This window comes from Notothenia rossii (assembly GCF_949606895.1).
Source record: "Notothenia rossii genome assembly, chromosome: 8".
Classification (NCBI taxonomy): Eukaryota; Metazoa; Chordata; class Actinopteri; order Perciformes; family Nototheniidae; genus Notothenia; species Notothenia rossii.
This window is the reverse complement of record NC_136906.1, coordinates 69,108,818-69,123,471: the sequence shown is the minus strand read 5'-3', so window position 1 is coordinate 69,123,471 and position 14,654 is coordinate 69,108,818. Positions and strand designations below refer to the sequence as shown.

The window sequence follows — 14,654 nt, the reverse complement described above, 5'->3', positions numbered from 1 at the left end:
CCTGCACTGCAGCCATGCCTGGAGTCCCTCCCCTCTCAAGCACGCTCTAAGCCCCTCCCCTTTCTCGTGCACGCGGCCACGCACTAGCTGCCAGATCATGTGAGAGAACCAGAAGCATGGCTGCAAGTGGGAGCGCAACTGCCGCTGCGCCTCGGCTTGTTGACAAAAAAGACGCCAGAAGCGAAATTTGGAAGTATTTGAGCAATATCTCTGACAGTGAGGGCAAGCCTACGGACACCACGAGGCCTGTCTGTGAGACATGTTTTAGATCCCTGCAAACCAAGGGAGCACATCAAACTTGGCTAAGGGCCCACCGACCGGCATCCAGAGCTGTTTAAAGAATTTAAAGACAGACCGGTTAGCGAATGTGAGAGATAACATAATTACATCATGCTCAGCCCCTGCCCTCAAATCGAAGTCAAACAAGTGTAATTTATTTTGTGACAAACAAACGTTTTCGTAGTTTGACGAGGCAATTAATGGCACTGATAACTGTCTAATATGGCTATCTTTTTAGCTAACTTACCAATGTGGCTAACATCTGCAATGTACAATTTGTCAATCATTATTGATATTACTGTAGCCTACTATTACATGTTAATAAAATATTTTAAAAATGTTATTTTATAAAACGGTTTATAAAACAAAAAAGTTGTTTGAGATGATGCTTAATTTGATTTAATACGAATTCTTGTCATTTATTTAGTTTATTGTTCTCTTTGTTTAAAAGTTTGTGTTATGGTTATGGTGTGAAATAAAGCACAATAATTACATTTAAGACTCTCTTTTTTAAAGAAAAGTATCGAAAAATAATCGGAATCGCAATTCTTGACTTGGTATCGGTATTGAAACCAAAATGTTGGTATCGTGACAACACTAATCTGCAATAACGCACACACATTTCATTTCCAGTTTGAAATAAGGTGACGTGAAGGGGCCCTGACCGGTCGTTAATATGTGACGAGTGAGAATGTGTTGGTTTGGCCCGTTACCAGCACTTTTATAAACATCAGGGTTCATACATTTTTTCACCAATGATTTTCAATGACTTTTCTATGACTTCTCCTACTTCTTACTTAAGTATTTCAATGTTTTGATACTTTGTTCTTCTACCCCACTACAGTTCAGAGGTACATGGTGTACTTTTACTCCACTACATGTATTTAATCCCTTTAGTTACTTCTCAGATGTGGATGAATGATGTGAAATATAATCAAGTGTTAAATCAGACTTTAGTTCCACCTGGAGTAAATCCACAAGCTACCCTGCAGTATACAAAGTCATTCAAACTAGCTGCACCTTTACCAGCTTTGAGAACAATTTCATGATCAATCATTATAAAACATATCATATCTATTATTCTGAAATGGACCAATCTGCACAATGACTACTTTTACTGTCGCTACTTTCACTATATTTTGATGATAATACTTTTACTTGAGGAACATTTTGAATGCAGGACTTTTACTGTAACAGAGTATTCCTACACTCTGGTACTTCTACTTTTACTCAAGTACAAGATCTGAGTACTTCTACTTTTACTCAAGTACAAGATCTGAGTACTTCTACTTTTACTCAAGTAAAAGACCTGAGTACTTCTACTTTTACTCAAGTGCAATATCTGAATACTTCTACTTTTACTCAAGTACAATATCTGTGTACTTCTACTTTTACTAAAGTACAATATCTATACGTATACAACCTCTGATTAGCCTATGAAAAAAACTATTAGAAAACGAAGGATAAAGCTAACGTTAGCAGATAGTGATAATGTATGCTTGTTAGCTAGCTCAACGATTCCTTAAATAATATTGCGACAGAAACACTTTTCAGTTCACATCACGCTCTGCCACTCCGACCGGGAGCTCTGCTCTAACAGCTGTTCACCAGCGGTCCAGTCTACATAGTAGGTAATGTAGCTGCTGAAGCTAGACCGTCATCGGAGCAGCAGAGTTCAGCCGACAGGCAGGAAGACTCGAGCATACAGCTCACGCTTCATATATTAAAAAATGGCAACATGCGCGTCATGATGTCGCATAACAGCTCGCGACCGCAGATTATTTCGACGATTAGATTAAATGTAAATTATATTTGACGCAATTTTAGTTACATTTCCATGACTTTTCCAAAACTTTGGGAAGAATATTGTTTTCCATAACTTTTCCAGGGCCTGGAATTTCCATTTTGAATTTCCATGACATTTCCAGGTTTTCGATGACCGTACAAACCCTGAAACATGTTATCGAAATGTGCCGGCCGAGAAAGTCTGTATTTTGCTAGTGCGGGAGCCTGTCTGCAGTTTGCTTTGCTCCGGAACAGACAGACAGCTGACTGCATTCACCCCCCACCCCTCAAAAATAATAACTAATCTGATATACACGATTAAGGTGAATTACATATTTTGAAATCAAAATGGCAAAATTCGCAGAAAGCGACCATTTTTTGGGTGTTTTATAATTGCAAAATAGTTTTGAGAGTTGCATTTCTTACATTTACATTAAACATTTACACACGGATTATTTATCTGGTCACAGAAATACTTTTAAGGCAAATCTCCATCCATATCAGTGTAACTTGAAACCTACACACGTCTGGTTTAACTTATTGAGAGATGGACAAACACTTTACCTTTACTCACTTCCTAGGTCCAAGTCAAGGTCATCTAGAGACTTCCCCTTGTACACGTTGGTGTCCATTTCTATGGCCATAAGGAGTTTACTCATCTTCGCCAGTTGCATAGTGTTTTCAGTTAAGCGGTAGTACTCCCTACAATGTTTCCCCTAGGTTTACTGCCTTGGCAGGGTGCTGGCCCCAACGGGGGGATACCCACATTTTTTTTGGGAAACATCTATTAATGTAATTTACGCACATGAAGCCGTCGTAATATCGTATTATTTTTATTAACACAACATCAGTACAAACTCTTTGCAACATCCTGGCACACTGTGTTTATCCACACAGTGAGCACTTATTTTTGCTACAGTGGATCTTCCTGGGTTTTCTGAAGAAGGTTTCCAGTGCCTCCTGGTATGGGAAGTCCGACACCTCTGGCCCATTTATTGAGATCCGCATGCAGGCTGCAAGATGGTCCCCCTGCAGCCTGTTGCGGATGTTTGTCTTGACCTGCAAATAAATTCAATGTTAAGCTTTAAAAGTGATAAAAAATACTGATAACTTAAAACGCCAAATGCCATTGTGAGAGGTATTTCTTACCCTATTCAGGGTGGAGAAGTCCCTTTTGCAATTTACACTGCTGACAGGGACAGTGAGGGCAATGGCAGCCAGCTGACTAATGGTTGGGTACAGGACCCCAAACTCCTCATATTTTGAGGACAGGTCTGACAATATGTCCAGCTGTGTCTTGTTCTGAAAAGGTTCATTTGATTAACACACTGCATTGCTCATGATAATGTCATGTGAGAATGTTACATTTTAAAGTTACCTTCAGAGGACCAGAGACGACTTGTTCCTTGAAAGAAGCCCATTCCTCAAGGACTGTGTCGAAATCGACATCGGAAAAAAACTTCCCCACCAGTGTCCTCAGGTGTGTGTGTTTAATGTCATTGGGGAGTGTAGTTGATTGTGGACCCAGTATTCCAAAAGCAGCCAAGACTCCAACCTCACTGAACCGCCTCTCAAGATGGGCAATCAGGCCATCCAAATACGGATCCATCACCTCATCAAACAGTGGGGGAAAAATGTCAGTAAACTCTTCAGTCTAAATTTAAGTTACATCAATGATGTCAGCCAAAAGCTACATAATCATACCTGTGATTGAAATCTTTGCCAATACTGCTGTCTGCCCCCTGTATTATCCTGGCCTCTTCTTCCTCTCTCCTGTTCGGCAGAGATGCTGAATGCACCCAGTCCCAAAGGGTCATCAAGACTTTGATGTAGTCTGGCCAAGTGTGAACCCGGTTGATGACCCCCAGAATCTTTTATGCCCTTTATCAATGCCAGTGTGACAGGGACCTAGGAAATTAACCAAATTGACTCAGATGAAAAGATAAATTGGGGTAACCTATGTTTTGCAAAATCAAAATGAATTTAAAATATAGCAGATGATTTGGGTTAGTAAAAACACCTGCTCTTTGATTGCCAGGAACATGACGTCCTCCCTTTGAAAAAGCTTAGAGAGACGTGCCAGGTGCGGAAGCACATCAGCTTGCAGGTGAAGGGCGGCAATGAAGCGATAGGTGGCAAGGAATGAGTAGAGTCCCTTAGCAGTAGGACATTTACGGATCTCCACTTCCTCTGCCAAGGCTCCCAGTACAGCAGAGATATTCTTACTGAGGTTTTTTACAGCCTCATGTTGAGAGAGCCACCGTGTGTCCTTTACTTGCTAATAATGACAGATAAAACAGTTGTTAGTATAAATATTAAAATCTCAATTTATTTGAGGTTTAAAATATTTACCTTCACTTTCAGCTCACACACACCGAGAACCTCTGCAGCTGCCTTCAGAGAAGCAGAGCGGTTTGCACTATTCCTGAAGTACAGGTGGAGCTGTTCTAAATGGTCTCTGAATGTTGCCATGTAAGGCACATCTTCTGATGCGTCCTTACAGGCTAAAGCCAGCCTATGTGCAGCACAATGTACACTGAGGAGCCATGGCCATTCGTTGGACAGCTGTTTTGCAACCCCATTGTGTTTTCCTATTGAATACATTTGTTAATGAATTTAACAAGAAAGAAATATTCAAAATCCAGTTTAATTGAATACAAAAAACCTGTTTGACCTACCTGTCATAACTGCAGCGCCGTCAGTTCCTAGTCCAAAGATTAGATGTACAGGGATGCCCTTCATCTGAATAATGTTTTTTAAAGCCAACACTATAGAATCTGCTTTACCGTCAGTCAGGCAGATCAGATCCAGGAATTGGCTCCAGAGCTTCCCCTCTTGGTCCAAGTATCTATGTCCATATGACAACATTTCATATATACATTTAAATTATCCCCTATTAATTAACTATGTATTGAAATGTTATTAGTCGATGAAATGTTACACTTTGATTACGCTTACCTGACATGGATGTCCATTTGTCTGCACACAGAAACATCTGTGGTCTTATCTATTTCCAGTCCAATCGCTTTTGACTGAGCAATGGCCCTTAATATGGGCTGCTCAACCACTGTTGCAAGAATTTCTAGCATCTCATCGATTATTCGATGAGATCTGTAGTTGTTTTTTTGGCCAATCTGAAAAATAGTTGGAAAATGTTACATTTAAAGATGCTGGACATTTAAATGCATATTAATTATTAAACTAATGTACTATTATGCCATAAAAACATACAAATAATTGTCAATATAACGATCTGTTAAAACTAACAAAAAAATACAAAACATATTTTTAACTTAATAAAAAATAAGCATACATGAAGCTTGTCGAAATAGGTGCAGCCCAAAAGATTAGCCAGTTCCAGCAAGGCTGGATAGTTTGTGTGGTGGGCTATTTCATGCTTGATGAGCCAATATAAGCACTTGAATGCCCCCACCACAGCCTCGTGCTCCAGGATAACTGTTGGCTCAAATGACGCAAGGACGGTGTTGCCTGAAATGAAATGTATCATCATTATCAAGGAGCACAATTCTGTCTGTCTGTTATTGAGACAATTATAATCTAAATAGCATATATATATATATCATTTGTACCTGATGTCAAACCCGACTGGCGCTGACAGGCTATTTTGTGATGCTCAGATGCCATATGAACATCAAGTTTGTCCTTTCTGTAGGACTGGCAGGGTGACTCTATAAAGACCCGGGTCTGGCTCCCTCTCACAACCCCCTGTTTGTGTTGCCTACATATCCGGCAGAACATTCCTAAAACCAAAACAGAAATTTGTTATAATTCCGATTCATTCTTTATGTACTCTGCGTTTCATTTATTGGTATATTTGTTTACCTAATTCTGTCTTGTAGAGCCAGGAGGAGTATTTACTCTTTGACAGCCAAGTTTGGTCGAATCCTGTCATCCTGTGACCGGACTTGTGCTGCTTGTCACGATATTTGAAAATTATACTTAAGTACAGTAACAAAGTATTCTTACATTAAAAAGTAAAAAAGTACAGTGTTTTATTCAAACTGTTTTCCCTTCTTATCATGTAGCCTACACTTCTTCCTTTCATTGATACATTTAAATCAGCTGACTACAGCATATAACATACCTGCTGCAACCCTGTGCTGCTGCTGCTTCTCTCTGCCTCATCCTCTATTGCTGGAGGCAGCTCCACCTCATCTGATCTCTGATATGAAAGCAATCGTGTTATGATCATATTGAGCTATTGGTGTGAGTCTAACATTAAACAAGCAGTCTGCTTGTCATACATTGCTGACGATACATTTTAAGAGGAAATTTGTTGAGTCACTGCCGCTAAATTCCGGTAGCATCAAGCTAGCAAATCCTGCATTAGCCTCACATCAACAGGTGTAGACAGAACATCCAATTATCCTGAGCTAATTTACTGAATAAACCAACTCACATCTCCTGTCTTTTTTTTCACCCAACTCATTAAACTATTCTTCTGCTGGCGTTTCATTGTTGTTTTCTGTCAAATTCAATACTGTTCAAAACCGCGGTACCTGCTATTTTTAGAATGCGCACGCTACGTTCGTTGTTGCGTTCCTGTGTGTGTGTGGGGGGGGGGGGGGGGGGGGAGCGGAGCGGAGCCCCGCCCTTCAGAAACAGCGGAGGGAGAATGTGAATACGCAAAGCAGTGGACACTGAAACATGCACATACATTGGATAAATAACATAGGCGTTTAGTTTATTTAATAAAAGAGCACATGTTCAATGTGAAAAGTGACCGTAGATAGATTACTTCAGTTGCAATTTGGTGCTTTTTTTTTTTTTTTTTTCTAAAAAAAAAAAACACCTTGAATTTCAGGCAGGGCGCGGGGCTCCGTTGGCAGGGCGCAGCGCCCGGCCAAGACAATGGTAGGGGAAACACTGCCCTATGTACTCGTATGTCGTGTCCCATGAATCTAGCGACCTGATCCATCTCATGATCCTGTAAGTTCATTATCTGAATGAGTGTCGCTATTTGTTTTCTCAGCTGAGTGGAGGTCAGGGTCTCAGGATGTTTGGCGTCACACAACTGAGCAAATTTTCGGAGACAGTCCGAACCTCGGATGTTGGAGTCTGAGTTTGCTGTAGCAAAGACATAGATGTTTGTTTCTAGAATCTCATTTTCTTGCGTTCTCTTTTCAAGAAGGAAATCCAGTGAGTTGGTCATCCGCTTTGTCAGAAGCACAGGTACCTTTCGACCCCTTTTCCCTCTAATCACAACTCTTGTGAACTCCTTACTCAGGTCTCTTTCCAATTTGGAAAGGCACTGCATCACATCCTCATTCAAATCCTCTGTGTTTTTGCTGTGATAAGTATCAAGCAGCATTTTAGCTGCCTCGCCTTGGCGCCGGCGATTGAACAGTATGATTTGTGACAGGATGGTTTCACTCAGCATTCTGTAGGCTTTGGGATCAGGACCTTTGGCGAGTTTCTCGCTTGCATCTTCCTCCACGGACTTCAAATATTTCTGAAGCTTGAGTACATCCTCAGTGAGAGGAATCATTTCTTTTCTGTTCCATTTCTTTTCTTCTAAATTAGTCCTTGCCCTATGTGAAACATAATGGTTCCACTCTGAGCTGACTAGACCCAGGAAGCTCCTCACCCTGTTGGCAGCTGCCTCATCTTCTTCTTTGACGTATTGCCCTATTAATATGTCCCCAACTGTCTTCAGAGTGTGTCCAAGCTTTAGAGCAAGAGATGGCCGATCATAACGGTACTTTGCTTTTGTGTTGCCAGAAGCCTTTTTAGCTGCATCAACAGCCAACTTGAACATCGGAGGAACCAAGATATCCTGAAGTGTTTTCACCGATGTGTTAAGTGTCTTTGCAGCTATGACAAACCTTCCCATTTCCCTCATTTTTTGACTGACATATCCATCTTTAGAAGCATCGCTACCATGCTTCTCCAACAATCTGTCCCCATACTCACAGATAAGTGGATCAGATTTTACCTCCAGAGACACGTCATCATGCAGCATTCTGGAAAGTATTTTCGAACATCTCTCTGTTGCATTTCCTTTGACAGGAATGAGACACGAAGCTGCAGCTTGGACTCTGTTCCTTTTCCGTGATTTTTCCTGAGGTAGGCCCCATTTTTTTTTACAGTTAACCTCATGCTTCCACAGCTCACTTTTTACGAAAAAGCCATAGCAATAGTTGCAGGGCAAGTAGCCATGTGGATCCGCTTCTTCTGATGGTTGCCTAGAAGTCACCAACTCCCCTTGTCCTGACTGCAAAACAGCTATGTTGTGGTTGTAGTCACCCTTAAAACGAAGTTGATCCAACATCAGACATTTTTTTGGAGGATTTAGGTAAGCATGTTGCTTTTGAAACTAGTTCTTCGCTGTGGTGCTTTCTTTCCAAATGACGTGCAATTTTACTTTGTGGGAGTTTGCAAAAGATGCAGTAATGCTTTTTGTCCCATTTTCTTTTGTCTCCCTTGGTGCAGCTCTTCACTGTTATTTTAGACCCCTTCTCGACATCTTCCTCACCTTTCTGTACACCATTATCATTTTGAGGGTGGCTGGTGCCAATCTTTTTTACGAGATTTTTAGCAACTATATGGACTGGCGGCTGAATTGGACCCTCACCGTTACTGCAGCCTTCGCTGTCCGAGGAGCTCTGCAAAGGGACATATTCGCTGCATTCACCACCTGAGTCAGAGTCCTCATCGGTACCAACATTCTGTAAAAAGAAAAAGTTCTACAGATACTATCAAAATCAGTTGGAAACATCATAGTACTAATCTCTTCTTTAAAAGCAATACTTTAGTTTTTAAACCCATGATAAAAAACGATATCTATTTTCATGATTCAAAGACAAAACATTTTTTATTTCACACTAAGTTGCCCCAATGCAAGTGTATATTTAAGCTATCAAACATTTGCAAGGTTGGACTGTCTTTGTCAACTGAACTGTCACAAATTGATAGCCTACTTTAAGCTTCAAATAAATATCAGTGGCCATTATTAACAATCCAGCTAGACCCTCTTGCACGATACAGGTGACGATTAATAGTGCCTTTACGGTAATAGCCTAGTACAAGGGTACAATAATGCATGTTTTTCTGATATCTTTGAGTAATATTTAACATAAGTCCTTAATAAGGCTGACACTGTTGGACTCAGTACTAGTTTGACTGCTACCAGAAATAAAATGAAGTACTTATACTGTACTTTTTTTTGTTGGTACATTTCTCTACTAACTCTACTTCTCTTACTCTTTTAACTCTATTTCTCCCTCTCTCGTCTGTATCAGCAGGTTCTGGATGAAGCCTCTTGTGCTCGGGTCGTGAGAGCTCTGTTAAGAGAGAAACGAACATCAGACATTAAGAGTTACTTTAACATTAGAATGATCTTTCATGCCATTTGCAAAGGCAATCAATAATGACAGCAATCAGTATTTATTTCCTGTACAAACTTATAACACTTCACAAAAACAACAAATGAACTACATAGTAATACAAAAGCAACCACCTGATAAACATATTGTCATGTCCTTTTAATTGGTTGGCAAACTTTAATAATATAAGCCCTATACATTAAGGGCTTTTTGGAAGGGATTTCCCGGGGTATAAAGAGTAGAGATATGAACACAAGACAGTAATATGCTTGTGAGAAAGAACAACCGTTCATTGAGACAGTGATGGACAATGAGGTTAACGTGTTTGTCACTGTCAAATATTAGTGAGCTAAAATCTGCTTTCTTTGATTCTGTTTACCTAAATTAACTCAATGGGCCGCCCACCTTATTACATGGCTGGTACCATGAGAAAAGGACCACAACCACCCAGTGGAGTGATCAATGGTGCAGGGAACTAGTAACAGGGATGCAAACTCATCAGGTATGAAAAAGGTGACAAGGATCCGAGCCCCCTCCCGACCCCACGGAATATCGGCTTTAAAATTAGGATTAACAGAGGATTTTAGCAGTCAGAACAACTAAAGCAGCAGTGTTAATAATAACAGAAACGCCACATCTAAAAGAAATATATAAAGGCATTTATTTTAATCTTTAATCGCCTCTGGAATCTCTGACCCCTCTCCTTTAGACGAACATAGAGGGGAATAAAAAAAGCAACAGAACAATGTAATTGAGTGCCACATGACATAGATTTAAGTAACTTTCATCAACGTGTTTAAATGCCATGACATTTTTATTTGTCATTTTGTTTCCATTTTTAGTCAGCATTTCAATACAACTGTGACCTACCCTCATCCAAAATGTCAGTGTCATCCATGTCTGTATCTCTTGTGTCTTTGGGCCCATCAGCAGCGGCACAGGCACCCTGACAGAAACAACAGATCTGTTTATATTTCTAATATGTAGCCAAACCTATAGCCACTCAATCAAAAGCTAGCTAACAGTCCATATGTTAAGAAAAAATTCAAGATGCTGGAACAGGAGATCATAGTCTAACATTCAGCCATTTAAGATATATTACATTTGCTCATGCTAAACATTAAGAAAGGTTAGACACATCATAATAGTTAGGCTGACATATTAGTAGATGGATTTGTGCTAAAGTAAATGTCCTGGCTAAACAACCAACAGAAAATCTCTGGCGCCGCCCATGTTTGTAGGGCTGTACGAGTATGGCCAAAAGTATGCTGTACATTTCACTGTAAACGATTGAATCATCACCAAATTCGGTGTTATTATGACCGATCATAACTCAGCTTTATGCACACACACATATATTTAGCATGGTTTAGGAAACGGGCTCCGTGTTACAGAACGGGTCGGGGGTTTGGCTGCTCCTTGCAGACTCTCTGCACTGAGGAGTCCGTGCGGCGGGGGAGAGGGGCTGTGACTCCTGATCGGCGCAGACACACGTTGCCGATAGATAAAACATTTTAGATGTTAGAGTCTTGCCTTAATAATTTTAGATGTCAGGTTAAAAAACGCATGCATTTTTGCATTCATATTCTATATATTTTACATGAAACACCATACATTAAAATAAGACTTAAAAAGACTTATGCTTTTGTTCTGCTCTTACATGCTAACGTTAGCTTAATTTAGAGTTTAGCCTAGCCCCAGCAGTTCCACTCATGCCGGAGAATGCTAAAACATTAAACAACCTAACATAGTTAAAATATATAAAATATCACTTACCTGGAGCAGTTGTGTGGGTTTTTCCTGCTGTAATTTCGTACTAATTGCTGTATTGCTTCTTTCACACACCATGTGGAGCTGCTTCCGTCTCAGTAATCTTCTTCTGTGCCGATCGATGTTTGTAATGATGCGTTCAGATGCAGATGTAAAGTACAATGCATCTTCATGTTGGAGTTTGCAAAATGTTTCAAAACCAAAATGCTTCTTATGAAGTGAATTTCTCTCACTTGAAATAACTAACCCTAATAAGATTTTTTAAGGAGAGATTAATTAACATAGTTTAGAAACTGTAATAGGGACTTCTTACTGAGTCGGGGACAGTAAAACTGTAATTTTTGTATTACATGAATGCAGCATTAGCTGCTCTGAAGTTTTAGCGCCAAATATAGTACTCAATTGCTCTGCAGGTTCATCATGCGCCTGAATGTCTGGATTAACCACTCCCCTCCCCCCACCCTGATCTGGACTTCACCCCTGAAACACAGGCACAGAGGAACATGCAGTATGATTTAAATGCATTCTGAGCAATATCTCAACAGAACTTAAAATCTATTTTACTCTCTATCTTTTGTTTGATAAAAATTAGTGCACAGTTGTATACACATACACACATATATCTATATATATATTTCCATTTACCATTTATACAATTTTCGTGACATTTTAAATTATAATATTATTTAATAACTATATATATATTAAGAATGAACAGGGTCAGTAAAACAGTATCATCTATCTATCCATCTATCTATCCATCTATCTATCCATCTATCCATCTATCCATCAATCAATCTATCCATCTATCCATCTATCTATCTATCTATCTATCTATCCATCCATCCATCCATCTATCTATCCATCTATCAATCTATCTATCTATCTATCTATCTATCTATCTATCTATATATTGACAATGCATTTAATGATTAATATCTTGTTATTATTCTATTAACCTTGCAGGACAATTTGATGTTATTTGAATTTTCACAATTTCTATGATTTTACCTTCAGAGGATTGCCTCATTCGATTATTGAAAATATTAGAGCTATCTCTGAAAACAAACCCCTTTTACTAATGTATAAAAAGTAATACCTAACTATCTAATATGCTTCCTTAATACGATGCCATTATATACAGGTCCAAATGTTCAATGGCTCATTGATACCCTTGATAAATGAAAAAAGTGTGTTTAACCCTTGTAGTGAGAACTGCTGCTGGTCTAATATGAAACTACTTTGATATAGTTCAAATCAGACCAGCAGTAATTTCCTTGAGAATTGATCCAGACCAATCTCAAGTACAGACATCATTTTATGATGGTTATCAGAGATAAGAGGTCCAACTTGAGCCTTTGGAATCTGAGGCTAGTTGATGGTCAAATGCAAAGAGAAAGAGAAAGAGGGAGAGAGTGTTATGAAAGTGTGAGAGAGGGAGAATCGGAGCAAAAAGTTACAATAGCAACGATTCAGAAGCCGTGAATTAAGCAAGCAAATATTTTAGCCGACACAACCAAGTACAGAAAATCGAGTAACAGAGCCATTAGTGTATATTTAATAGTTCGACACAACTGTAAGCACAACAACATGTAGGTTATTTAAAGTAGAGTATGAAGCGAATGGGGCCTTTTTGAGTGCCACTTGGAGACGTGGACGTGCAGGGAAAGCGCGCAGAGAAATGTGCACGTGAATCATTTTGTTGAATTTCTGAATGGAGATCTGATCGATTAGACTAAGCTGTTCCGTCAACACTCACAACACCGTCCAGCATAAATAAAGCAGTGACTGTATCCGCCATACCTCAGACAGTCTTTGGTTTTGTACATTTATAACTTTTCTCCAGTTTCTGAACAGATATGAGGAGCTGTGATCTCTGTGTGCTAACAGCTAACAGTTCATGGCTAACAGCTAACGGCTAACAGTTAATGGCTGCTGTTTTAGTTTTGTGGTGTCAAGTTCCTTGTCTGGATGGAATATCTGTGAACGACTCAGGTGTGAATGCCATGTCAGACTTGGACAAGACCTTCCTGAATTGTGTTGATTGAGGAAATCTGCTTGCCTAAAAAACGGCTTGGATCATCTCCACCATCCTGTAAACATAGATGATATGTATTCATAAAGTAACCTAGTTGTCTTTCCATTTTCTTTAGCAAGTTTGCAAGGAACTGGGAATTGAAACCAAGTCTTTAAGAAGTAATTCAAAGGTTTGGATATGTTGTACATATATACATATATATTGTACTTGAGTAAAAGTAGAAGTATTCAGATCTTGTACTAGAGTAAAAGTAGAAGTACTCAGATCTTGTACTTGAGTACAAGTAGAAGTACTCAGATCTTGTACTTGAGTAAATGTAGAAGTACTCAGATCTTGTACTTGAGTAAATGTAGAAGTACTCAGATATTGAACTTGAGTAAAAGTAGAAGTAATCAGATCTTGGACTTGAGTAAAAGTAGAAGTACTCAGATCTTGTACAGACTAAAAGTAGAAGTACTCAGATCTTGTACTTGAGTACATTTAAAGATAGCATCAGGATTCAGGGAGTTAACAACGGGAGAAATGGCAATATTCCTGTGGCTTGTTTCACCGTGCATCTGCAAAGGTAGCATTTCGACACAACTGTAAGCACAGTCCCTCTTACAGTTGTAAGAGGCCCTCCCCTCCCCCACTCTGACCAAGCTGTGAGCTCTGCAACAGACAGACAGACAGAGCAGTATGAGGCTTATTCAGCTTGACTCTATGATATACAGTAATATATATATATATATATATATATATATATATATATATATATATATATATACAGATCTTGTACTTGAGTAAATGTAGAAGTACTCATATATTGTAGTAAAAGTAGAAGTACTCAGATCTTGTACTTGAGTAAAAGTAGAAGTACTTCTGGAAGGCTGGCCAACCGTCATGTTCCAGAAGTAACAGGAAATAAATGTTGAACTACAATTTAAGACTAAATAAAAAAATGTTGGCCACCATGGCAAATGCTGGTAGGGCTGCTCATGTCATCTCTTAAAGACTTTTTGCAAGAAACACCAGCCGTTTACATGGTCTGGTTTCAGAGATGAGCGCAGGCAGGTGACAATATTGCCACCTGTACTGAAGACACTCTCTGAAGAGGAACTTGTGGCAGTGCCACATATGACTCAGGAAAAAAAGAAAAGACTCTGAACCCTTTCTTTGCCATTATTTATGAATAGTGTTGCTACAAGAGTAGAAAATGAGGCTTACTAATAAGACAAGTCAGATCTGAAGCTACACAGGAATCTGCTGCCAAATTGCAATAAAAAAAAAAGACAAAATTAATAGAATCAAACTCTTTTTTTGTTGCATTGTATTAGAGTGTAAAAAGAAATGCCTTTTTAAAATAGGATGCAAGCAACACTAGTTTCTTAACCTGAATTGATAATAGACTAATCAATTTAAACAGGTCTTAATGTTTGCATTCTTATACCATTGTG

General features: G+C 39.2%; 2 protein-coding genes across 6 annotated transcripts in view; one reads left to right on the top strand and one right to left on the bottom strand.

Moving 5' to 3' along the window:
• LOC307014503 (uncharacterized protein) overlaps positions 1 to 14,654 on the top strand; it is a 147,448-nt gene that overhangs the window by 89,852 nt on the left and 42,942 nt on the right. The window lies entirely within an intron of this gene.
• Positions 2,882 to 13,921, bottom strand: LOC307016922 (zinc finger protein 862-like). The gene is made up of 16 exons (XM_079646306.1): positions 11,187 to 13,921; positions 10,281 to 10,356; positions 9,289 to 9,368; positions 6,485 to 8,753; positions 6,170 to 6,247; positions 5,908 to 5,995; positions 5,655 to 5,825; positions 5,378 to 5,553; positions 5,023 to 5,198; positions 4,743 to 4,912; positions 4,417 to 4,655; positions 4,085 to 4,342; positions 3,769 to 3,972; positions 3,443 to 3,676; positions 3,214 to 3,366; positions 2,882 to 3,123 (listed from the first exon to the last, which is right to left on the bottom strand). The coding sequence occupies exons 4-16, from the start codon at positions 6,539 to 6,541 to the stop codon at positions 2,950 to 2,952; spliced, it is 2,178 nt and encodes a 725-aa protein (XP_079502432.1). The 5' UTR covers positions 6,542 to 8,753; positions 9,289 to 9,368; positions 10,281 to 10,356; positions 11,187 to 13,921; the 3' UTR covers positions 2,882 to 2,949.

What these genes read in the sequence shown, in the direction of transcription:
- LOC307016922 (XM_079646306.1), bottom strand. Translation starts at nt 6,541, where the DNA reads ATGAAACGCCAGCAGAAGAATAGTTTAATGAGTTGGGTGAAAAAAAAG. An exon ending in CCAGTCGGGTTTGACATCAG is followed by an intron (nt 5,554 to 5,654) that starts GTACAAATGATA and finishes ATTTCATTTCAG; the next exon opens with GCAACACCGTCCTTGCGTCA. An exon ending in GGCAAAGATTTCAATCACAG is followed by an intron (nt 3,677 to 3,768) that starts GTATGATTATGT and finishes CTGTTTGATGAG; the next exon opens with GTGATGGATCCGTATTTGGA.